Source organism: Tamandua tetradactyla, chromosome 10, assembly GCF_023851605.1.
Source record: "Tamandua tetradactyla isolate mTamTet1 chromosome 10, mTamTet1.pri, whole genome shotgun sequence".
NCBI classification, from domain to species: domain Eukaryota; kingdom Metazoa; phylum Chordata; class Mammalia; order Pilosa; family Myrmecophagidae; genus Tamandua; species Tamandua tetradactyla.
The window spans coordinates 11,630,514-11,657,144 of NC_135336.1; the positions used below are offsets into that span (position 1 = coordinate 11,630,514).

Genomic DNA, 26,631 nt, shown 5'->3' on the forward strand with positions numbered 1-26,631 from the left:
TAGCAGTCAAATTTAGTGTGAAGTTGTAAATGTATTGCTGGATTCAGAGACACTGAGCCATATGTATATTAGCTGGTATATCCCTGGAACTTTGAGTAACTCTGTGACACATAAGACCCAGAAATGAAATGCTGCTGTCCTAAAATTTAGTATAGCTATAAACAATAGCAATTAAAGTAATTGAAAAAGAGATCAGACATCAATTAGAGTTTAAAACGAAGCCAACCTGGCTGGGTCTAAGGTAAATTAGAATGCAGGGTCAAAGATGATGGTGTATGTACTCCAGACCTTCACCTACTGTATGGGACTAGAGGCAGAGAGTTTTATTATGTCTAGAGCCTATGTTTTCTGTAACAAACCATCTAACTCAACCTATCTGGGTGGCTCATTTAAACCCAAAGTCCTGGAGTCCAGAATGGTGATGAGGCCTTGTAATTCTGTATAGCTTAATACAGGATACATCCCAGATTATGGCAGGCTGATAATTAAAGAGTACTAGTAGAGTCCCTTGAGCAACCAAAGAGGAAATATATATATATATATATATATATATAATTTTTATATAGTTTGATAGTTTAAATATTAAACTTTCCCATCTGGGAAACCCTGGGTACCCTCTCGACCACTGGGGATGCCCAAAAACATAGGCAAAGCCCTTGAGACTTGCCCTTATGAAGCTTATTTTTGTAGTGGAGACGCTAAGATTACCTATAATGAAGTCTAATAGTTGCTTCCAAGAAACACCTCTTTTCTTGCTCAGATGTGGCCGTTCTCTCTCTAAGCTCAACTCTGCAACTGAAATCATTACCCTCCCGCCTATGTGGAGCATGATGCTCAGGGATAAAAATTTCCCTGGCAATATGAGGGATGACTCCTTGTGATGAGTCTGGCCCTGATACTGTGAATTGATGGTGCCTTCTGGGCCAGAAAGGAGAAAAGATGCGTAATAAAATAAGGCATCAGTGACTGAGAGAGATCAAATAGAATCAAGAGACTACTCTGGAAGTTACTCATATGAAAGTTTCAGTTTCATAGTGCTAATGGTTTTCTAAACCCTTATCAATATCACTCCTGGTGCCACTTAAGAATACTTAGGGCTTGAACTGAGACTCCATAAAGGTTTCATGCACTAGTTTTCTGTTCCTGGAACATAATTCCTGGAAGTTTCCTAGGTGAGATAAATCCTGAAACTTAGAGGGACCAGCCTTTCCGAGATTATCAATTAATTTTATCCACCTATCCTTTAGTGCTGGCATCCTTCTCATCATGAATAGGTCAGAATGGGCATTGCCCAAAGAGCCATATAGATTGGGTGAAGGATTAAAGGAGAAGTAGGAGGTATAACAGAAAAAGTGAGATTTTACAAATTAGTATGGCTGCTGAATCACTATATAATTATTCCTTCTAGCCTCCAGTGTTTTGGAGCAGCTAGAAGTAAAAATCTGAAATGGTGGAATGGTAGCCCATGACAAACTCTAGGATCTGTCCTATAAATACTTGTTAAAGCGTGCTTTGAAAATTACTATTTTTTTTTGCTTTGTATATATATTATATTTTACAATGAAAAAAGTGTTTTGAAAAAGTAGTGAATTACTGATACATGCTAAAACATGGATGAGCTTTGAAAACAAGTTATGCGCAAAAGGCCAGTCACAAAGTACCACATATTGTACAATGCCATTTAAATATCCATATTCTGGAAGTGTTCACAAAGGAAAATCCACACAGAAACAAAGTAGATGGTTGCCTAGGGCTGAGGGAGTGGGACAGAGTGCCTGAGGTGAAATAGGGAGCGCTTCTATTGGGTACAGGCTTTCTTTTTGGGTGTTCTAAAATTGGTTTCAGTATAACTCTGTGTTTATTCTAAAAATCTCTAATTGTACACTTTAGATGAGTGAATTGTATGGTATGTGCATTGTACCGCAATAAAACTTACAAAAACAAAAGAAACTCGTGGTTTTCCCATGAAAATGCACCCTACCAAAATAGGTCCCCAGGAGATTTTAACTCTTAAAATTTAACTCTGGAACACTCAGCTTCCAGAAATTTTTGAGAATTACCACCGAAGTCCTCCTACCAGTTACTGGTTTCAATGATTTCTGATCCAGTAAAATTGATTTTGACTGTGATAGTATTTCCATGACTTGACTCTGTCATGACTACAGCAAAGAGCAATTGGCTGAAGTCTCTTCTGAAGAAACTGGGTCCTAGAATCATAAATGGCACAGCTGGGTAAGGCTAGCCAAGAAAAATTAGCAGAAATCCTAACTTACATATTTCTTAAAAATTTCTTACATATCTCTCAAATTTTAATATGTATCAAAATCACCCATGTCTTTCTTAAGGACAATGCCATTTTCACTTCTGAAAAATTAAAACTTTCCCCAAACATCTAATATCCTGTATTAAAATTACCCTAATTGTTCCCAAAGAGCACTTTACAACTGGTCTGCTCAAACAAGGGCCCTAAAAATGGCCATATATTGAATTTGACTTTCATATTTCATTAGTCCTTGTTAATCTAGGATACTTTCAATCTTTCTGATGTTTTTCTTGGATGATATTGACTTGCTGAGGAAAGTGGGTCAATTATCTCTAAAATGTCTGATTGTTTCCTCATTTATTTTCTTCTGCTGTTACTTATATTTCCTGTACACTGAAAGCTAGGTAAAAATTTTTGAATATAATTAAGTTACAAATTAGAGGAAAACATATCATAAGTGATTGTTGTTTAATTCACATAAAGAACACTTGGAAAGGTGATATTTTATTTTCTTGTGTTTAATGATTTTACTGATAGTTTTCTTTAGACATGTTGAGTATGAGGTGCTTGTGGGCATTTAAGTGATTATTTCCAATATGATATAGTTTTGGATGTTGAGATCAGCACGTAAGGAAATGTATCTGAATTAGAAATAGACTTGAAAGCATCAAAAAAAGGTAGATTGAAGACATTACAGGTTTAGGAATTATGCAGGGAGGGCATATAGTGCAAAAATATAAGAGAACCAAGGAGAGAGAATTCTAAGAGGGACGAATATTTAAAGGACAAGCACTAAAGGAGGCAACAATAAGCAGGAAATTGTAAAAACAAATAGGTGTATATGTCTAATGCATTCTTGTTTCTAGAATAAGATTGTAAGATCTGACCAATATCACAGTATTTTTTCTTGGGGGTGGGGAGTGAAAAAGCTAAACAGCTGTATTGAGATATAACTGACACACAATACATTATACAATTTTATATGGTTTGATGTATGTACATACTTGCAAAATCATCACCACAGTCAAGATATATATATATATATATATATATATATATATATATATATATATATCATACTCAAAGAGTCCCTCAAGACCCTTTCTGACTTCTCCCTTTCCTTTCTCCTAATTCTACAATGCCCCGGGTAAGTATTTATCTGCATTCTGTCAGTATAGATTGGTTTATATTTCCTAGAGTTCTATATGAATAGAATCATGTACTCTTTATTGTTTGGCTACTTTTATTAAGTGTATTTATTTTGGATTCATCCATGGTGTTGCATGTATCAAAAGTATGTTTCTTTTTATTGCTGAGTAATATTCCATGGTATTGATATACATAATTTCCTTATCCATTTACCTGTTGATAGACAAGTTACCTAGGAACTCATATATTTTAGTTGACAAATATACGAACTCATACAATGTCAAGACACCAAGTTGGAGTAGTAAACAAGACAGAAAAGTCCCCTGCCCTGTAGAGACTGCTTAATTAAAGAGAGATAAAAAGATATGCCTATTCAAATGTTCATAGCAACCTTATTTGTAATAGCCTCAAACTGGAAAAAAATCTTATTATCTATTAATAGAAGTCAAATGACTGGATTATAGGATAAGAGTATATTTAAATTTTTAAGAAACTGCCAAATTGTTTTCCAAAATATTTATACCACTTTGCATTCCCACCACAGTGTATAAGAATACCAATTCTTCTCCATCCTCACTCACATTTTGTGTGGTCAGTAAGTTTCCAATGAGTGTGTGGTAGTATCTTATTGCAGTTTTGATTTGCATTTTCCTAATAATGAATGATGTTGAGCATCTTTTCATGAACATATTTGCCATCTGCTTATATCCTTTGATAAAGAGTTTGTTAATTTCCTTTACAGTTAATTCTAATACCTGTGTCAGTCCTGTGTCATTTTCTATTGATTCTTTTTATCTTTAATATGGATTATACTTCTCTAAATGCCTGATAATTTTTATTAGGTGTCAGACATTGTGAGTTTTAACTTATGTGTTAGATATTTTTGTGTTCCTATAAATATTCTTAAGCTTTGTTCTGAGGTGTAGTTATGTGGAAACAGTTCAATCCTTTAGGGTCTTGTTCTTTCGATATATTAGTTGGTTACTGAGCAGTGCTCGGTCTAGAGTTATGTACTGTCCACTACTGGACAAGACATTCCCGGGTACTATACTCAATGCCCCAGTGAGCATTTTACAGCTGGTTTGTTCAAACAAGGACCCAATAAAAGGCCATATATTACATTTGATTTTCATATTCATTAATCCTTGTTAATCTAAAATACTTCCAAGTTTTCTCAGTCTGGCTGATGAGACCAGGTACTAGTCTTGGACCAGTTTGAGCTTGGGCACTGTTCCCCAGGCCCAGCCTCAGCAAGTTTTCTAACATACATGAGGTGACCAATACTCTTCTGAATTCTTGAAGGGGAACCTTTTCAGATCTCAAAGATCTGTCTCCGTATGCTCCATCCTTCTCCCTTACTCAACCCTGAACACTCTAGTTCTCCAAGGACTCTCAGCTTTTAAACTCACATATTCTATGAACTTTGCCTGGATTTCTTTCCCTGTGCTGCATCTTGGAAATTTTCTCAAAGTACTGGGATGGGAAAAATCAAAAGACTCTCTTGTTTTTCTCTCTCCTTTACTGTATGACTGTCAGTGTCTGGAAAACTGTTGTTTCCTATTTGTGTGTTCTTTGTGAATGTTTCAGGTACAAATGCAAATCTGCTTACTGCTTCTCCTTTTTGGCTAGAAGAAGTTGCCTTGCTTGATTGATGCTGCTATTCATCTACATGAAAAAACTAATGCTTGGTCTTTAACCTCACTGACTCGTTAGTTTATACCTCTTTTCAAGATTGCCTATGTCCATTTTCTCCAGGGAAGAGAAAATTAATTGAGCTTAAATTAACTGAACTCAAATATTTCAGTTAAGTTCAATTTTCAGGTTACATCACCTTAATCATTGGAGATATGTTAATATTTTCACGACCATAAATCAACTATAATCTTTTTAAGTCAATTTTCTATAATAAGTGTGGGTTCACCTGATAGCAGGAAAACCAGAATTATTCTACAGGAAAAATTAATCTTCAATCATCCCTGATTTTTGGACATTGTATTGGAGGGATATTTGCCTTAACTGATTTTTTAATACTGTCACAAAATAATCACATTTGTCCAACTACTCCTTGATTTACACTCAACAAATCCAAAGTTATTTTATAGGTAAATATCAAACTAGTTTCCTAGAGATTTCTAGGTTATGTGGCAGGGGAATTTGGTAGAATTCTTCCCTTGATCCTCTCACAATGCATATGAAAAGAAAGAAAATAGCAACAGACCTATAAACTCTATATGGAAGCAAACATATGCCAAAATCCTTGAAGACTTTACCCTAACTATATCAATTATGAGAAAAAGTTTAGAGACACAGTCATAAACTACTAACCATATGCTATAGCTTCTGATGGAAGCTAATGTGAACAGCATCAACAAAGTATAAAAGTATACTTATTGACTCTATAATTCCCATAATTCTAGGATGGAGCTTCATTAACTGTGAAAGAGGCTGCAGTTTTCTATGATCACAAGAATTCTTTAGTGAACTAATCAGACCATCTCACTTATCTATGTTTCCCTTTTTGTCCCATTATCATTCTCTTCCAAAATTCCAGTGGCAATTAAAACTAATCCAAAATACTGCCAACCATAGAAACATACTTCAGGTTGCACATCGTGTCTTGAGACATCCGGTAAAATGGATCATTGATTGGAAGAATTACAGAAGCTAAGCATCCTGAGAAGTGAAGTCAGAGGATTGAGTCCTAGTACCAATTGTCTGCTCTTACATCCCAACTCAGTTTATAAGACACCTGTTTTTGATATTTCTTAACCCTTCTGTGTCACTGTTTCCTCATTTATTAAGAAGATTAAACAAAATAGAGCAGTCATAAGTTTAGCACAATAGGTGGTATTTAGCAAACATTCTTTAAGTGTTAATTATGGACATCATCATCATTTCCTTTATATTGGATTTTTGTTGTTCTTGTTGTTGTTTTTATCTGATGTCTGGAGAGGCTGGACCCTCTAGGTTTCAGGACTTATCTGGACCAAAGACCCATCTGAAGGTTGTAGGTTTCTGGAAAGTTACTCTAGTGCATGGAACCTTTGTAGAATCTTACATATTGCCCTAGATGTTCTTTAGGATTGGTTGGAATGGTCCTGATTGGGAGTTAGCAGGTTATGATAGGTAGCAAGGTCTAAACTGAAGCTTATGTAAGAGCAATCCCCAAAGTAGCCTGTAGACTCTATTTGAACTCTCTTTCCCACTGATACTTTTTAGTCAAACTTCTTTTCACCTCCCTTTTTAATATTGTTTTATAGAAAAAAATCATGGCAAGAACTTAGCTTGGTGAGAGAAAGACCATGACTGAACCAAACAGGACATTCAGTTCAAAGTTCAAGATAATATAGAATGTGCATCTAACAGGAATGTTTGTATGTATTTCTCAGTAATTTACCATAATAGTGCATTGTCCCAGATCACTCCTCCAAGATGCTACATCCAGCAATGCTATAAAGAAATTCAATAAAATTTAACAGTCATTACTCATTAAAATGCTTAGTAAACTGAAAATAGAAGGATAGTTTCTTCATGTGATAAAAAAATCTTGTCATTCTGAAAACCAGTAGCCACTATGACACTTAACAGAGAAAGACTGGTGGCATGCCCCTGAAGCTCGGAAAAAGATGGCAAAATCCTGGAATCTGGCATTGTTTGAGAAATTCTGGTTTATGTGATAAGATAAATAAATAAGATGTATAGCTACTGGAAAGTAAGACATATCATTATTTTTCAAGAACACTTTTCTTTTCTTTAAAACCCTAGAAATTTTGCTGAGACGTTCTTGGATTAATAAGGGAGCTAAATAAGATGCTACTTAGATCAAATTACTTCTCTGGGGCATTTGAGTTAACTTTCAAAATAAAAGTGCTTAACCAAAAGAAAATATAGATTGGTTTTTCCCAGATTCTAAGCATAAATTGAATGGGAAAAATCACTGCCGTTTTGATTCAAATATTCTGTTACGCAATTTTTTTTGAAAACCTCCAACATAAAACAAAATACGAAACTGTGAATTGTAAAATGAGAGCTACAATTTCAAATTTATTGTATAAAAAGGTTAAATTGCTTGGTAATTAGGGAGTTAATACAAATTCTTAGGAATATAAGTACCTCTTTATATGAAGTAAAAGACATGTTCTTTGGCATAAAATGTTAAAAAAAAAAGGCTTGTTAATATATATGTGAAAACAATTAGCAGTCAGGCAATGAAAATTGAAATAAGAATATAATTTATATTTAGGAAATTAGCAAACACTTCATAAAGTATATATATTAATGTTCACAAACGTTTGTTATTAACTAGAGCACATTCATATTGTTACAATATGAGTTTACCAGGCAGGTATTGTACTAAATATTGTGTATTAAACACATTTATATTACTTATATTCTTTCATTAAATATTCACAACATTCCTATGAAGCAGTGTCACTTTAAATAAAAATGAGGCACAAAGAAATTAAGCACACAGCTAGAGGTAAATTGAGGCTTTTAACTCATGCGGTCAGATTAAAATTTCCCCTACCCTTTGCATCAAATCAATTAAAGCATTTCCAAAAAGTGAATTTAGCACAATTGTATTTGTATCAAAAATCTTGAAATAAATACATATTCAGCTTCTTAATTTCTAGACTTACATTCCATTTGTTCAAAAAGATGGTGAAAGGCATATAGAGAGATGAATTACACAGTATTATTTATTTAAAAAGTGAAACCAAACTAAATGCTAATATTAGAAAAATAGTAAGTAAATTCTGCTATATACAATTTTTTAAATATTCCATCATTAATGTATGTTCATAAAAATGTTTATGATAAACACATGGTAAAATGAAATATAAACATAATGCAAGAAAGCAGGGGAGTTATGAACACAAAATTCAAGATAATTGTTACATACAGAGTTTAAAAAGGAATTTATAATCTTTGATTTAAGCTGAACTATGGGTGCAGGTTATTTATTTCATTATTATTTTTTATATCTTTCACCTATGTTATAATCATTTGTATTAATGAAATATTTTACAAAATAGCTAAATAATAAGAAATTTCATATAAAATTATATATTCAGTATGATAAAGATATGAATACTTTAATATTCTCAGTTAAAAAACAGAAAATATGTAGTCAAAACATTCAAGGTAGTTGCATTACAGTGATTTTTATTGTTCTATGACCATTTACTTTTCCAGTTATTTATATTGGATGAATTAGATTTCCTGTTTCTGACAGTTGCAATCAGCCAGTCATTAAAAACAACAAAAAGTTTTGGGAAATTCATAAAAAGTTAAAAATTCAGAATACAATTATCAGGCTAGAATCTAAGAGAAGAGCGGTAGGCTGATTCTAGAAGCTGCTTTTGAACTGAAGGAATTTATCTAACTTATGAGAGACTGACTTTTGAAGTGAGAAGGACAGAAGTCAAAGCCCAAAGTCTAACAAAGTAAAGGAGTCTAATATTAGATTCCAAGTAACAAAGAGCTATTTATGCCTTCAGAACAGACATGAATCAGCAAAAAGTCCAACCCATCTAACCAACTACACAACACTCTACAGCATTGCTTTGGCTCTCACGAATTTCATTAGTCCTACAAAGAGGGAATGACTTTTTCAAGATAAAATAGGCAAGTCTTGCTAGTTTAATTCCAATGCTGGTAGTACTAACTCAAATTGTGGGAAATTGTTGAAACATGTATGGCTATTTTATTGTATTAGTGTTCTTTGTTTTATTTATTTTGTATTTCATATCTCCTACAATGCCATTCCCTTCTGTTCCAAATTGAGATAAATATGACTCAATGCTTAAATGACATCTTTAAAGAACACACAATCTGGTGCCTGTGAATGAATGAATGGCAATAATGACAGGGGTATTATTAATCATAGTGGCACCCAGATGCTTTTTTTTTTATCAACTGCCTTGAATAATAAGTATTTTCTCTTATCCCTGACAAGAAGGCTTTAAAAACATTTTTAAAACTGTAGAATATCTTTCCAAAACAGGAAAATATTTTATAATGAATTCCCAGTAGCACTCTCCCCACTTTCTTTTCCAAAATGTCGGGTCCGATGTAAATTATATTTCCTCAAGAATGACGGACATGGTTTTTGAATTAAATTTTTTAAAGGATGAGGCAATACCTATGTGAAGATTAATTCATAATTAATTTAGAAAGATGAAAACAGACATCAGATCCATGAGCGAAAAAAGTGATAAGGAGGTTGTGTCGAAAGTGGTTAGATGACCAAGGGGCCATATGGAGGAGGGTGATTTTCCTCCTCAGGGGAAATCTGGGAATGTGTGGAGAAATTTTTGGCTGTCAAAGTGGTGGGGGAGGGCGGTGCAATGGAGACTCAGTGGAAGAATTCTCACTTGCCATGCGGGAGACCTGGGTTCGATTCCCAGTGCCTGCCCATGCAAAAATAAAAAATAAAAGAAAAAAGTGGTGGCGGAAAGAAGAGATTGATATTGACATCTAGTAGGTAGAGATCAAAGATGTTGCTCAACATCCTACAATGAACAGGACAGCCCTCTATAACAAAGAGTTATCTGACCAAAATTGCCATTAGCATGAGCTTGAGAAAGCTTGCTTTAGGCTGAAATTATCCCTGACTATTCTTTCAGACAAAAGTTAAATAGAAGCCTCTCAGTGATGATTTTTATTAGGGTCTTTCATTTTTCCCAAGTCATGTTTCCACATGTAGGAACGTCACTAGAACAATCTCTTGGTCCACTCTTTCTCTTTTTTTGTCCCTTATTCTCCATTCCTCACAGAAAGAGGAGTGATTTTCTGATTAGCAAATATGGAAAAAGGAATCAAGCATGTTTATTTCAGTTCCTCCTTCCCTTCTTTTTCAGAAACCGATTGCCCATAAAGCATGTGTTCTTGGCATTCCCTGCTCCTCCCTGCCTGGTTACCAAGGCAGCCCACACCGAGGAAGGCTATGATTATCCCACAATCTAATGAGTGAGATTATTTAATTCAAGTAAAAGAAACTGATTTGCTACAGTCTGATTAAACCACAAACCCCAGTTACTAAGCAGATTCATATACCTACATCTCTTTGACCCCTGCAAAGAAGAGAAGTTAATGCTGTCTCCTCCCTAATCTCTACAATCCCAATTTCCCCAATTCCTTTGGACTCCCTAGGCATTTCTAGATTTCTATTGCTTCTTTAAATGTATTGTTTATTACTTCTTTTTCTGACTATTCCAGTTGCCAGTTATGTCTGCCTCATTTCCTGTTTCTCTCATACAATCCTGTTTTCACCAGATTAACTTTCTCATTGTATAGTTCTGAGTAGTAGAATCTGTAGTTTAATGAACTTCAGTGGGTCTTCCAATTCTATCCATAAAGTACCCGTGTTTCTTAGCACTGAATTCAAGTACTCTTTTAACCTTCCCCAACCTATACCTCAAATCCCTACTCCAATCAACTTGAAACAATCATGATATCCCTTACATGCTCTATTTATGTCCAACAGCAAAACGAAAATAGGATAGACTCCTTTGTGTGACTTTAGGCAAGTGAATTAAACTCTCTATTTTCTCATTTATTATAAAGGACTAGTAATCGCTGGTTTTACTTCTCACAAGATAATTATGGGAATTAAAAATATACATGAACATGTTCTTTCATGTCATATGCAATATAAGAAGCTAATATAAGAATAAGGACACGCACATATACATATATATATATGTACACCCCAAATATATGTAGACAAGACTTTGACTTTAAATGTCAAGAACCTAGTTATAATTTTCTACATTTAATTTGCAGGAAGCGGATAATAACTGAGAATTTGAATTCTAAATTCTTATAATGATCTCATCAAATTTGTGTTACATTAACTTCTTGTTTTTACTTTTAACAGAAAAATGAAAAGTTATAAATTTTCAGTGTTTATTAAGCATGCATTTATTGGGTTCATGTAGATTTTGAAGTTAAAGCTTCTTGCAAGATGAATGTGTCTGGGAGCTTTGAACATTTATATATTGGCACAGTGAATTACAATGTCCTTTATTTGCATCATGCTTTCTTCTTAAAATGCCTTACATATTGCAAAACTGTGTAAATTAACACTTATGTATAATTTCAGAAATGAAACAATCAAGGAAAAATGTTAACTTACAAGAGAAAGTGGTATGATAGATATTGTAAATTCTTCAGTGAAAATAATTGCTAATAATTACAAATTAACTATATCTTATTTTCTTTTATTTTCGGTTTTTTTGTCTCAGTGAGTCACAAAGCCCATGAAAGTCAATCATCATTATTTCCATTCACAGATGAAGGAACTAAGAATCTGAGAGGTTGTACAGTATGTTTAAAGTCTTCTAATTATTAAATAGAAAATTCCAGAAATCATATCTATATTTCATTCCATAGCTCTCACACATGTCTATCAATCCTGCTAACCTAGTAAGACTACATATGCAATTTGCCAAAGAGATCTCTGAATGCACCCAAAGTTTCAATTCAACTTTGTAACTTTGATAATGAAAGTCTCAACAATGTTTCAGCAAATGTCTCCATTTACCAAAGGGAAGTATTGAAATTCAGAAAAGTCAAGTAGCCAGTCATTATCAAATAAGTTTGTAGTAGGATCAATACTAAAACCAAAGTTTCCTGAATACCAGACCAGTGATCTTTGCCATTTTGGTTGGCAAAAAGTGTTTTACCTAGATACAGATACAATTTACATGACATGAGTACAAAACAATAAAAGTAAACTGCACTGAGACTGGAAGTTATAATGGAGAATGGAGAATTTCCTTTAAAAAAAAAAAGAAAGAAAACAAATCGTAGATGAAAAGTATTTTACATCATAGGAGAATGGGAGAAAAACTTTCTGGTAATATTCAACCCAAACTATATTATTTTCTGCTTCAACCCTTGGAGAAAACATTTTAATTTCCTCAAAAGCTTATGTCACACTTTTTAATGCACTCATAAGAACAGTGATGCTTCTTGGCTAGCTAAACATTATGTTTGAGGGAAAAATATCTCCTGAATTTTCAGAATTTATACAGATCTGTGCAACAGTAAGAAGAAGAAATAGTTGGAATAATAGAAATACAACAGTGAAGTTGTATGAAGTAGTTGAGACAAAAAAAATTTTTTATTAAAGAATTTTTAGTACTTTCTGACTAAAGCCTTGGGACCACTGTAGAACTAGTGCATCAGATAAGGATGTAGCTAGTTTGATATGGGGTCATGGATAAATGGAGCAAAAGTGAAATATAAAGCCAAAAAGTATAATTTGAACATCATGAGAAACCAATACTCTAACATCTCTGAGCACAGAACTTTAATCATACCATGAAGTTGGACTGATCTTCAATAATGAAACCACAGTATAAGTGGGGTTGTGTTTTATTTATAATTTGATTTGTATCAGTTGCATATGTGTGCAGTCATTTGCTTAAAGATCATCTACAGCCCGTTCTTTTCCTCCTATCACATAACAACTCTCTAGAATTTTCAGGAGAGAAACTAGAGCAAGCAAAGTCAAATTTTTAATCAAACCCAAGGTAGGAAAAATGCCTTAGGAGTTGCAGCTCAGTTCCAAGTTGGGTACTCTGAACGCAGATACTGAATAAGAATTGGAGATGCCGAATATTTGTCAAAGATCCACACCTGTGGAGAAAGCACGTCCAACAGAGGAAGCAGAATCAGGCAGAGGAGGAAGTCCAACCGAGCTGCGATGGCGGTGAGATGAAGCCTGGCCACCTTGGCTGAGAGTTCTGGATAGTGTCGCCTTAGAACTGACCCTGATCAGGCCAACAGGACTAGAACTTTCTACTGTTGCTTCAGTCACATAAGTGGGCAGAAAAAGGGAAGGAACTCAGGGAAAGGGGTGGGGGGCACTGAAGTTGAGGCTAGCATTGAAAGAACTCGTCACAACTCCCCACCCTCTTACCCTACAGGTCCTTCATTGAAGGACCCTCTCCTGGCACTGCCATTCAGAACCACATTAGAACCTGAGGCTGAACGAAAATCAGTAATACTGATTTTGTCTTTATTTCAAAAGTTAATATTTGGTTCGCCATGGATTTTTTTTGCATCTTTTAGTTTTTAAAATAGTGCATTAAAATATTATTCATCTTGGCAGTACAAGGGTAATTCAGTGAGAATTCTCGCCTGCCATGCAGGAGACCCAGGTTCAATTCCCGGTCCATGCACTTTCAAACAAACAAACAAGCAAACAAACAAAAATTCAACAAATGGTATTGCAACAGCGGGATATTCACGTGGAAAAATAATGAAATGTGATCCTGCCATACACCATACAAGAAAAAATTTTTCTTACTTTTTTTGGCATTCTTAAATTTTATGACCATAATCTTAACCCAATCCCTTTGTCTGCCACCTTGTTTAGAGACAGGGATGAACAAAACCTATTTATCTTTCCATGTGCCTTCTCTTCCAGAAGGCACACTGTTTTCCAGAAGCACTCAATCCAATTTTGGTATAATAGGTAATCTATTATAACAGAAAACAATGCTGAATAGAAACTTAGAAAAACTGGCTTTACGTCCCATTCTTACCAAATTTATATTATAAATAATTCCATTTCCAGTAGGCATACACGAGGTAATTTAAAATAGGCATATGCCATATGGCTTAAAAGAACATTAGGGAATTTTATTGGCTACATAGCATCCGCCATATAAATTGGTGTCAGGAAAACTGCTCATAGAAGCCTGGATGAAAAATTAAAAGTTTTACAATGATTTCAGCAGTATCATTATTAGAGTATTCTCTAGATGCTTTCAAATTCTATTTGATCCATTAGCAAGCATCTCACATAATAAAAATAACAAGGGCAGAATTTTCCAGTGCCATTGTCTAGGGGTCTTTTCTCCTTTTATATAACATGATTTTCAAAACCTTGTTAAATTTATATACTAAAGCACCTGTGTTGTTTATTATAAGGATAAATATAAATATTTGAGTTAAAATCATTTTGAAATGCCTCCCAATCCAACTTGAAAGTTGTCCTTTCAAGAAGCTAATCTCTTTCCCTGCACCCCTTTCTCTACTAAGGCTTAATTGTCAGGTCACAGCCAGCAGAATATAACCTGGAAGGAGGAAATTCCAGCCTGTATCTCTAATGGACTAAGAAATGCCTTGAGAATACAGCAAGAGAGAAAAAAAAAACCAATGCGCATACCTTCTCCCTCAGAGGTTGTGAGAGAAAAAGGATTCCATTGAGTCAGGAAAGCATGGAATAAGACATGCTTGCCTCTATTCCATCTGCAGGCCAAGGTGTCAAGGAGAGAGAGAGATGTGTTGGAGATACTGAGGGGAAAGGAATGCAGAGGGGATTCTGAGAGGAGGTTACTGTGCCTGCGGTCCTATGACAGTGGGAGCCACTCCAGCCTAAGCTACCATGCAGCATGGCACTGTTAGGCAGAGGTGAAGCTTTTGCTTGACTTTCTAATACAGTGACCAACTGTATTGTTTCCCAGAACTACTCAGCTTTATCACTGAAATTCTCACTTTCTGAGAAACGCCTCAGCTCTAGACAAGCCAAGACCATCAGTCATCTCATTTCCCAAGCCACTCTCATTTTCTCTATGTGGAAAGGAGCCAAGATTCCCGTGTTCCCATGGGGAGCTGCAGCACAGATGATCATTGTTTTAGTAGCATTTGTCCTTCTGTGGGACAGACCATGGTGCAGTGAAGTGAGGAAACCCTGTGGAAAACTTTTGGTACCTACAGCTAAAGCCAGAGCAAGATGGGGAGTGCAGAAGATATAGGAAGTTCTGCAGCCAAATAAGAGACCAGATGAGACTGCCGGACAGGTAGCAGCACCAAGTCTACTTTGAAAGAAAAATAATCAAACGTTGTACCACAGAGAGCCTTTAGAAACCAACACCAGCAGATAAAGCTGTAAGCTCTTATGAAAAATACCCCAAGTCAAGCGAATCCAGCAGATTATATGTGCATTTGAGACCCTTTATTCTTTTTTGCTTCAAGGATATGTTAAGCCATCTAATGCGTCTAAATATCATTTTGTGGGGGAACAGGGGAGTACATATATGTGTGTGTGAAAGGAGAGATATTCGAAAGACTGAGTATTTATCTAAAAGGGATTTAAGACCTTGAAACCCTAATAAAATGATTTATTCAAGCAAGGATCATCAATGAACACTGAACTGTTAAATAAAATGTTGGAGTATTAGATATGTACATGGATATAAAGTATCAACCCACAGAATATCTGGTTGCAAGGGGAAGTGTAACTTTACGAATTTCTTAGCATAGTGATCAATCTCAGCATCTCTAGCATTAGGACTAACAAAAGTCATGTGCTTTCTGACAAAATGCAGTATGAAATACACAGCATCATCAACAAAATACTCTCACAAAAAGGTTCAACCTAAATGTGAGATCATTCCAAGAGACAACCAGACTGATGTGCTCAACGAGTCATTGATATTAAAAAGCACAAATAGAAACGAAAATGTTGGAGGGCAGGGGAACCTATTTAGTATTATAAAGACTTTAGTGACACAACAAAATTCAATGTCCCATCTTTGATTTTATCCTGTTTGAAAAACTGATATTAACATACATTGGAGACAGTTAGGGAATGAAAAGAGAGCATGCTTGTTCAATGGTATTAAAATATCATTACTTTTTAAAGTATAATGGTTTCAGAAAAGATATACAGAGGAAAAGCCCTGAATGCAAATATGCATACAAAATACGCTTGTAATTAACTTTTACAGTATGTAATGAGGAAAAAAAAAGATAAAGCAAATGTAGCAAAAGGCTAATAATTATTAAATGTATGGTATAAGGAAATGGAGGTTGTTATTTATTTTTACTTTTTTAATGACTTTGAAATTTGTCATAACGAAAGACCAAAAATATATAGAGAAAGTTCAAATTATAGGAATGGTTTAAAGTTAATGTGTGTGTGTTTTTTTTTGTTTTTTGTGTAACCACCTAATGAGTAAGGGTTCATGAGAAAGGTCAGATCAGACAAAAACTAAAGAAAGTGATGTCTTTTGGGGGTAATGCAAATTCTGCAACTCTGATACTTAAAACTGATATGTAAGCAAATATATAGAAATGTTAAAGCTGGGTGCTTTCTGAGACTTCTGATTCTCTTGAGAAGGAGGTACTTCCTCCTAGGTTCCTCTCTGCTTCATTTCGCATTATTCACTACCATTTGCATTCTCTATAGATACCTCAGCAGTTAGAATGTCTCTTGGGCATTTCAAACCCCAGGAGTTTAAAATTAAATTCAATCTAATTATCTCTACTAATCAAATCCTGTTAATTAGTAAGATGGTGTATTAAATGACTAGAACAGTTTAAAGCTTAGTGGGTTCTTAATAAACAGTAGTTGAATTATTATCATAATTATTAACATTTTATGACTAATTAACACCTTAATTTATAATATTTCCTTCCACATTCTATTAATTGCTTCTTCATAATTTCTGGCACGTGTATATCACAGGCTATCCATTCTTTTCTTTCATTTCCACTGCTATTACATCTATCTTAATTCTCACTTATTATCCTTGAATTTTTCCAACTACAGTTTACTTTTAAATTCATAGTATATATATTCCTTCATGCCAAGGTAGAACATACTTAACACAGTGCTTAATAGCTTGGGCTGTAGAATTAAGCTGCTTGGGTTCAAATCTTAAGCTATTGTTTTTCGACCAGGCATAAAAGTAGTCGTTTAAACATAACCTCATCTTCAGTGTGGTTATACTAATAGTGCTTACCCCATGCATGTGTGATATGAATTAAATTAGGTTATAAATGTACATCACTGGACCAGAGGCTGATACATTGTAAGGGTTTTAAACATCTTCCAAAAATAGATGTATTAGTTGGAATGGATCATAAATTATTAATCCTCTCTCATAATTTTGGCTATTTATGCAGTTTTGACTTTTAAAAAGCTCTACTGTAAAGAAAATCCTTGTAAAAATTAGAATTACATGGCCAAGTTACAGTTTTAAGCCTTACAAATAGATTATGCCAATTTACAAATCCACTAGCCATTTATAAGAAAGTCCATTTCAAAAAAAAATCTTGCCAACTGAGTTATTACCTCTTTAATTTTTGACAAATAGGCAGATGGAAACATTTTATGGTTTAAATTGTAATTTCCCCTAAATTCACAGAGATTTTAACACGTTGGGAAGTTAAATCAGCATTTATATAATTCAAGTCCCTTATTTTATAAATAATAAACCAAGGCCCAGAAAGGCAAAGTTAATTACCAAACATCACACAGTTGTTTAATTTCCAAGCTAATCAGGTGAATTCAGGCATCCCTCCTGCAGCAACATCTGGGATTCTTTATGTGGGATGCTGTTGGCAATTACATTTATGGTTAATCATGTTTATATCCCCTATTTTATGCCAATCATTTTCAGAGAAGAGCCTAACTTTTCTGTGCCTCCCAAAGAATACCTTTCAAGTGAATATCTATTGGATGATTGAACAACTGTATTAATCACGTGCCATATAAACAGTATCACAAGAAAGATTTAAAAGTATTGAACAAGCCAGATATTTGGACTTTCTAATCACATGTTTATCACAGAGCGGTCACAACATTAATTTTGAAGGTGCATAAGACAAGCTGATATAGACAACAAAAGAAGCAGGAGTAGTATTTTAAAGATTAGATTGAAGGGGGAATGAAAACCGAGAAATTAAAAGCCTTATCCAGGAAATGGCAAATGTGTTCATGAGTATAGGTCAAACGTGAAAAATTAGAGAGTGCATTTTGGGATTTGGGGAGATTCCTTTTTCAATTTAAACTATCATCATATCTTCCTACGGCATAATTGTTTTCTTGGAAAATTGCATTTTGGAGTGAGGACAGATTCCTACCCCACACTCATTTCTTTTTCCCATGGCAGATGAGACATATAAAAGCAGAATGAGCCCATGAATCAATTTGCTGTATGGGTGAGCTTAATTCATTCATTCAACCCATATTCCTTGAACAGACGTTATGTAATAGAAAATGTAATAAAATCTAGGGATAAAACAGTGAATGAGATAGACAATATCCCTGCCTTGGAGGGGTGAAATTCTAATGGGGAGACTAACATTATATAAGCAAATAACAAGAAGGCAATGTCGGGGATGTGATAGAGTGGAACTAGGGAGTGAGTAGGAGCGGTGCTGCTAAGGCAGAGTGGTCAAGAATGCGCCACTGAAATTTAATATCTAAGCTGAAATCATGTGAAACGATGTTTTAGCCATGTGAAGAGTCTGGAGAGTTGCAGGGAGAGGGAACAGCGATGGTAGAGGCTGAGAGGTTAACAAGACAGTGCAGTGTTTAAGAAAGGAGACCCACATGGCTTGAGTTGGGATGAAGTGTGAAATGGTAAGAGATTGTTATAGTAGGTCAGAAACAGCTCATCTAGGGCTTTGTAAGCCTCAGAAAGGTATTCGGAATTTGCTATAGGTGCAATGAGAAATAACCTAAGATTTTTCAAAATAGCATTCCATAATATGTTTTATATATATATATATATATATATATATATATATATTTTTATTTTATTTTATTTATTTTTTGCATTGGCAGGCACCAGGAATTGAACCTGGGTCTCCAGCATGGCAGGTGAGAATTCTGCCTGCTGAGCCACCAAAGCACCCATGGTATGTTCTACATGTTTAAAATGTTCTTCTGGAAACTTTGAGAAGGCTTTGTAAGGGGGTGAGAATGAAAGCAGAAAGACCAGTTAGGAGATAATAGAGGATGCTGCACTTCCTTCTGAGGGTAAAATAATTTTTGTTCTTGAAATATAGACTCTCCTCCCTTAGCTTCTATGTGGCTTCTCTCTCTCTCACACCAACTTTTTCTCTCTGACTTTCTATTTCTTTGTCTTTCTCTGACTCTCTGTCTCTAACCAGTCTTCTTCAGTCACCTTTATGAGATCCCTTACCTTACTGCTTTATATCAGTACACCGAGGGCAGCGCTCATACAGATCCAGAGCTTTATGTATCACATTATGCATGTCAACCCAATATCTCTATAATCATATCAAAATTCTAATCTCTGTCAGTCCTGTGTGCTAACACTTTAATGGCATTTCTTCTTGAATCATGCCTTACAGTTCAATGTTGGCAGGTCTAATACAAAACATCATCTTCATCCTTTTTACCTCACCTCAACAAAAGTATTCAATCAGGGTGGGCCACGGTGGCTCAGCAGGCAAGAACGCTTGCCTGGAATGCCAGAGGACCCGGGTTCAATTCCCAGTGCCTGCTCATGTATTATTAAAAAAAAAAAAAAAAAAAAAAAGTACTCAATCACCAGAATTCAAAATACAAGAGTCATCCTGTACTCCTTGCTTTTCCTCATATTCCCTATCCAGCTCATCAAGTCCTTTTTATTTCTCCTCTCTTCTTTTGACTTCTCTAAACACACTGCCAAGTAAGATGGCAAGATATGGTCCTTGCCATTTCTTAAACAGACTAACAGACTTGCCCTTTACTTCTCTCTCAAGTCCTGCATGTCTTACCGACAATATATCTGCCACTTGACAGATGGGTGATTGTAGCAAATGGAAACCTGACTACTTAGTCCCTTGCCTACAAATCCTTCAACAATTCTCCAATATCTGCAAGATAAATTCCATACTCCTTTAGTTTAGCACACTCTTTCCTGGTTTGGCCTCTGTCCACCTCACTAGTCTCATCTCCTTTCACTCTGGAAACTTACTTAGTTCTAGTTTCACTGAACTAATTGCGATTTTTTTTTAACTCTGGCAGATTATCTCGCACACTTCACTCGTGATCTTCCCTTCTAAATGTAATGCCAATCTCTCTCTTGTTTATTTAATAAACTAGTTCTTTAAAACTCTGTCGAAATATCATCTGAGAAGCCTTCTCTGAGTTTTTAGTGTGATTTTGGATGACACTTGAAAATACTTTGTTCATATTGTGTTTATCGTAATTATTAAATTGTTCCGAGATTGCTGGTTTTCATGTTTGTCACGGTCAGGATCATGTGTCAACTTGGCCAAGTGGTGGTACCTGTTTGTCTGGTTGGGCAAGTGCTGGCCTGTCTATTGCAATGAGGACATTTCATAGAATTAAATCATACTCATATAAGCTGTATCCACAGCTGATTCCATTTGTAATCAGCCAAAGGGAGTGTCTTCTGCAATGAGTGATGCTTAATCTAATCACTGGAAGCCTTTTGAGGAGGATTCAGAAAAGACAGGCTCTCTTCCTGTTTCGGCTGGCGAGCCTCTCCTGTGGAGTTCAACCAGACCCTCCATCAGAATTGTTGGCTTCACAGCCTGCCCTGTGGATTTTGGACTCTGTGTTACCATGGTCACATGAGACACTTTTATAAATTTTGTATTTATGAGTGGCTCCTATTGATTCTGTTTCTCTAGAGAACCTTAACTAATACAATGCACATCTTCCCTATCAGAACACAAATTCTTTAAGGGTGATCTTATGGCATGTTATACTTTTTGTGCTTTTCAAAGTGCCTGCCACATAGTCATTATATTTTATATTTGATGAATAAATGAATAAATGCATGAAATAATTTCATATGAAAGCTTATTTTGCCGTATACTTTCATAAGCAGTGGCTAGTTTGATATGTTAAACTACTCCATTTTTTCAGCTGGGGAAAGTAAGGCGAACATGAGCAAGAGACAATTTCCCTACTTTTACTTATCTTTCCACATAACCAAAATAATTTGCCAAGAAGAGAAAGAATATTCAAGCTATAGTGGCCTTTCACAGTTCAAAGCTATTCACCAACTCCATCAGCTCCCACAAAGATAACTATTAAAGATAGGATTATCAGGTATGTTTAACTTCAAAGGATGACTTTCTATTGTTTTCAAAGAATTAAAAAATAAAACATAAAGGTAGTTTCAATCTTCCATTTCAGTTTATTTTGGACTCAATTAGAGTTAAGATATACTGTCAAATATTTTCTGTTGAACTAAAGATCATATTCAAGTAGAGACTTTCTTAAGTTATTCAGTGGCATGAACACTGACATTACAAAACAAGCATTTTGTACCTCAACTATTGAAGACACTTTTTCATTATTTTGAAAGTATACCTCTGATGTCTTTTATGTACTCTGGATTTACATAAGCAAGATAATGTTTTTTTTCTGAAATGATGTCTATAATTGCAAATGAAATGTGCAGTTAAAAAAGTTAAAGTTTATAATAACAGTATTGAACCAGGTGATATAAAATGTTTGGCCTCTACTTCCATCTGTACTTTTTTCCCTGGGTATAGTGATATTGTTTAGTAGTAAATGACACAGAATGCTGACATTTTGGTTTCCTTTACTTTTTTTCTTAATTCTTCTGTTACACACACTATGTATTGAGTAACTAAGAGTCATGCAGTTATCTTCCCTGTTTTCTTCCTTTAATAGAGTGGGATTCATGCACATATTAGAATTACCAGGAAAGCTTGTTAAACTACATATTCCTCAGATCAGAACACACCAATTTTGAATTCTGGCTGACTGCATAAGATCAAAGTATAAAGGTGTAGATATGGAAATGCACAAGATATGGGGAATTTATCAGTGGGAATGAGGCAAATATGTATCAAGGGTTTACTTTGTGCTGGGATTTTAACTTTAGTTAGTTAGCATTTAACTGTGAGAGAGTTATCAATAAATTGAGAATCTGGAAACTACAAAGACTTTCCAAAGGCACACAACTAATTAAGAGTAAAGTTTAGGCTCAAAGACCAGTCCTTTGACTAATACATTCTCAGTTTTATTTTTTGTTTTGCTTTTCAGGTCCAACATGTTGGAAAACATGGCAGACAGCATCTAGGTGAGCTTTGTCTTTGGTGGTTGCTTCACTTTCCTTCTAGTTTCTCCTCTCAATAGCTTCATGCTTTTTTCTCAGCATAGCCTTCCTAAGTCTTCTCAAAATTTGGTTCCTAAACCAGCAGTATGAGCATTGTGAGGAGCTTGTAAGAAATGCAAATTCCTGGGCCCCACCCCAGATTGACAGTGTCGGGAGCTCTAGGATATCTGGCCCAGCAATCCATTTTAACAAGGCATTGGTAAATCTGATGTACTAAAGTTTGAAAACCACTCCCTTAAGGTATTGATTTAGGTCTGACAGCTACTGCTTCTACTTCTGAAGTCCCAGCTGAACCAAACCCTCACCCATAAAGCATTTCTCAGGCAGGAAGAATCACTTACTTTGTTACTAACCTAGAGCATTTGCATTTTAAGAGGTGCAAGGTGGTAGGCACAGGATAGATACTCAAGAAACCTGCACAGAATAAGTCAACAAGAGAAGGAAGAAAGAAGACTCTTGATGCAAAAATATATACATTTCAGTAGACTTGTTGGAGGTGGTAAGTATACACTACCTATACATTCTGACAGACTAAAGACTGAGAGTTTTAATATCTGGATAAAAGATCACAGTGACCTGACAGTAGAAATGTTGAGTTTGAGTTTGAGTCATTCGGCATTCCAAAAGATATTTATTCAACACACACTAAGTTCCAGTCCATACACCAGTGAACAAAAGAGACTGTATTGCTGCCTTCATGGAGCTTATATACTAGGGAAAAATAGATGTCTGAAGAGGTGATATTTGAGCAGAGACTTAAATGCAGTAGGAATGCAATGCAAATATCTGGGGAAAGCGCATTCTAAGCAGAGGAATAGCGAGTATGAGGCCACTGGTGGAAATGTTTGTGGATCAGCAAGGTCAGGAGGATTAGAAAGTTCTGAAAAAGCATCTAGGAGATTAGTTGGATAAATAGTCAGGAGAAAGATCAAGGATTTAGGATTTTATTTAAGAGTGATAAGAAGGCATAGGAAGTTTGAGATTAGGAGCGGGCATCCTCTGTTTTAAGTTTAAAGGGACTGCTCAGGTATTGAGTGGAAGTGAGGGAGAATCCTGAAAGTTTAAAAGTAGGTAGAGTAGTTAAGAGGCCATTGTCCTAATCCAGTTAAGAAATGATGGAGAGGTGGTAGCAGCGAAGGAGAAGGAGGTACAGTTGTAATTGAGTTACTCTTTGAACACAGTGATAACAGAATCTCATGATAACTGAGAGGTCAGCATGAGAGAACTAGAGTAGTCAAGGAAGATTCCAAGGTGTTTTGCCTGAGCAAGTGCCTTTTCCTGGATCAGGAAATCTTGAAGAAGAAGTTTGCTTTGGGTGGGGAAATGTGGCAGGAACCTAGAAAGCTGTTTTGATGCCAAGTATGAGATTCACATTAAATATCCGGAAGGGTATAGAGAGGAGCTCAGGGGAAAGATTCATTAGCATATAGATGGCAAAGGCCAAATAACATGCCAGTGGGAGAGCTGGGGAGTAAAAATAGAAGAGACTTTTAGATGGAAAGCCTAAGATAGAAAAGAAAAACTGTCCCCACCAGCAGCAGCAAGGAAAAAGAGACAAAAAAAAAAAAGATGATCGCAGAAAAGCCAAGAAGTGTGGCATCATAGAATCCAAAGAAAGAGTTTTGAGAAGAATGAATCTACAGTGGCAACAACAGCAAACAGGTCAAGCAAATTAGCAACTGAGAATCACTGCCATAGAGAAATACAGAGATATTATGTAAGACCTATTTTGTTGTGTGATGGGACAAATCAAGTTAGAATTGTTTGCTAAGGGAAGGGGAAAGAGACAGCAATATAGAATTCTATTCTATATAGAATAGAATTCTTATAATATTATTTTTCCTTTACAACAGTACAAACAGAATATGTCTACGGGTCCATATTTTTATTGATTTTTTAAACATAAAATTTGATGAGAAAAACTATACTTAACCTTGGGAAATTTTCCTATATCCTTTGAAGCTCAATTTTTCTCATTAGTGAAATAAAGGTAATACGAAACTACTCAGAGGGGCATTATATGTATTCAATTTGAAAGCCCATATAAAATACATAAAGAGACATATTAGCCATTTAATAAATATTAGCTTTAACTATTTCATATTGTTATTATTACTTTCACTATGATTTAATAACATTCTTCGCTGTTTCTGTCTTTCCCTCAGAAATATCAATTATCTGTATGTTATTGGTCCATTCACTGGCCATATAAATAATATTTTAATCCTTTGTTTCAATTTGCCTTTTTTGTCTATATTAAGAGAGTTTGAGGTTTATGAGCTATACCACTGATTCCACACTTTCAATGAATATCAATATTCTGCTATTTTATTTTACTTTTGTTTCAAGTCTTTTCCAATCTCTTCAATCCCCACTTTCATGAAGAATAATTTCTCCCATGACTTTCAGATCCATATTTATGGAAGCCATCTGTATTAGTTTCTTAGGGCTGCTATACAGTGTACCACAAACAGAGTGGCTTAAAACAACAGAAATGTATTGTCTCACTGTTCTTGGAGGCTAGAAGTCCAAAATCAGCAGAGTCATTCTTCCCCTTGAACTTGTAGGAGAGAATCTGTTCCATTCCTCCCTTGTGGCTTCTGGTGAATGCTTGCCGATAATGCATGGCATTCCTTCCTCCTATTCTTTTTTTTTTTTTTTTTAATTTTTTGTATGCTATATGTTGGAGGTTACATTTCATTCCTTTTACTCATGAGTATCCCATTATTGCAGCTCCATTTGTTGAATTTTTGCTTGCTTGTTTTTTCTTTGTTTGTACACGGGCCGGGAATCGAACTCAGGTCTCCCACATCAAGGGCAAGAATTCTACCACTGAGCTACCCTTGCACCCCCTCCTCCTATTATCTCTTAACCTCTTTTTATTAGAATGCCAGCCATATTGGATGAAGGGTCCACCCTCATCAAGGTTGGTTGCAGCTTTTCTAGCAGCATCTTTAAAGAACCCATTTCCAAATATGGTCACATTCTAAGGACCAGGGCACATCTTTTAGGAGGACACAAATTTTCTTTTGGATCCTGCAGTAGCACATTTTCAGCAGTTATGCTATTCCTATGAATCTCATGGACCATGTGTGCTTTTGCTCTATTATTCTTAAGAATTTTCCCTAAAAGTACATATTGATTGTTTTTACTTGTTTTACCAAACTCATAAGCAAAATAAGTCCAGTCCTTTGAAGGAGGGCAATCCTTGGTATTGCTTTCAGCCTCCTTAGGAGATGTAGCATTCCTCAGAACCTCAGTGGAGATGCAGTGACACAAATCTAATCCTGGCTTGGTTTTCGCCCAATGTATCACTGCACTGCACTACTGGAGTAGAATCTTTTCCCTCCTTCTTCTGGCTGGTTCTTCATTAATCTAAATCAGTGTAACACATGATAAACACAATTGGTAGCAAAGCACTGCTACTTGTGACTTGCCCATTTCTTTCAATTTTTAATTTATTTTTCTGTGATATTTCTCCCAATTGCAGCACATCTCTTCCAGATTCCAATACTTACTGCCCAGTTAAACTTTAAGCTATGTATCCTCTGCCTTATGAATCAGCTTATATTTTGGTGAATAATATATTTTAAGAAGGAAAGCAAATATGCCATAAGCTGGTATACAGCATTACTTTTAATTCATTTGCATCTACCTCATGATTGTAGCATTAATTTTCCATCATTTTTGGTTTTGAAATTGTGATGGATTTTTTTTCTTTTTTGATCTCCACAGATATTTCAGTGAAAAGTTGTGAGAAGGTACTTAGTGCTGTCATCTTACTGTCATCTTATACCAGAAGTAAGAATGCCACTCTTTACAGTGTTCTTCTATTTTGACACAAGTTCTGACATGTTAAATTCAGGATGAATAATTGTATCCATATTTTAAATGACAGTATTATTTTCCCTGAATTAACCATAAACTGACTCATTGAACCACCTGGTTATCTAATAATTTTTCTAATTTAATGGTATGTCTTCTCATTTTAAAAATGTTTATCTTCCATGTTGTGTTGCTAATAGTGTTGTGGCTTTTATAAATAAATGAGAATCTGCACTTACACATTTCCTTAAAAGAAGAAAGACATTAAGCTATTTAATAGCAATAGATCAGTCTTCTTTTCAGCTCTTTCTATCCATTGAGAAAAGTTACACATCACAACTTGTGGTTGCTGTGTGAGTAGTGTGTTTTTCTTCTATCTGCTTTTCACCTCTGCAACAGATTTGTGTCTTTGAGACACAAAGTAATTGAATGTCTCTGTGATTCCTGGTAATGTAACCTTGTGTTGCTAGTGCACACTCCAAAGCTCAGTGTAAGACATTTATCCTGCTTAAT

The 26,631-nt window shown here is 35.2% G+C and overlaps 1 protein-coding gene across 1 annotated transcript in view; it reads left to right on the forward strand.

Annotated features, from left to right (window-relative positions):
- LOC143648921 (uncharacterized) overlaps nt 1-26,236 on the forward strand; it is a 106,977-nt gene extending 80,741 nt beyond the window's left edge. The window contains exons 4-5 of the mRNA XM_077119330.1: nt 22,221-22,257; nt 26,029-26,236. Coding sequence (XP_076975445.1) covers nt 22,221-22,257; nt 26,029-26,050 — 59 coding nt within the window. The 3' untranslated portion in view covers nt 26,051-26,236. The remainder of the gene's footprint in view (nt 1-22,220; nt 22,258-26,028) is intronic.
- The last annotated feature ends 395 nt before the right edge of the window (nt 26,237-26,631 follow it).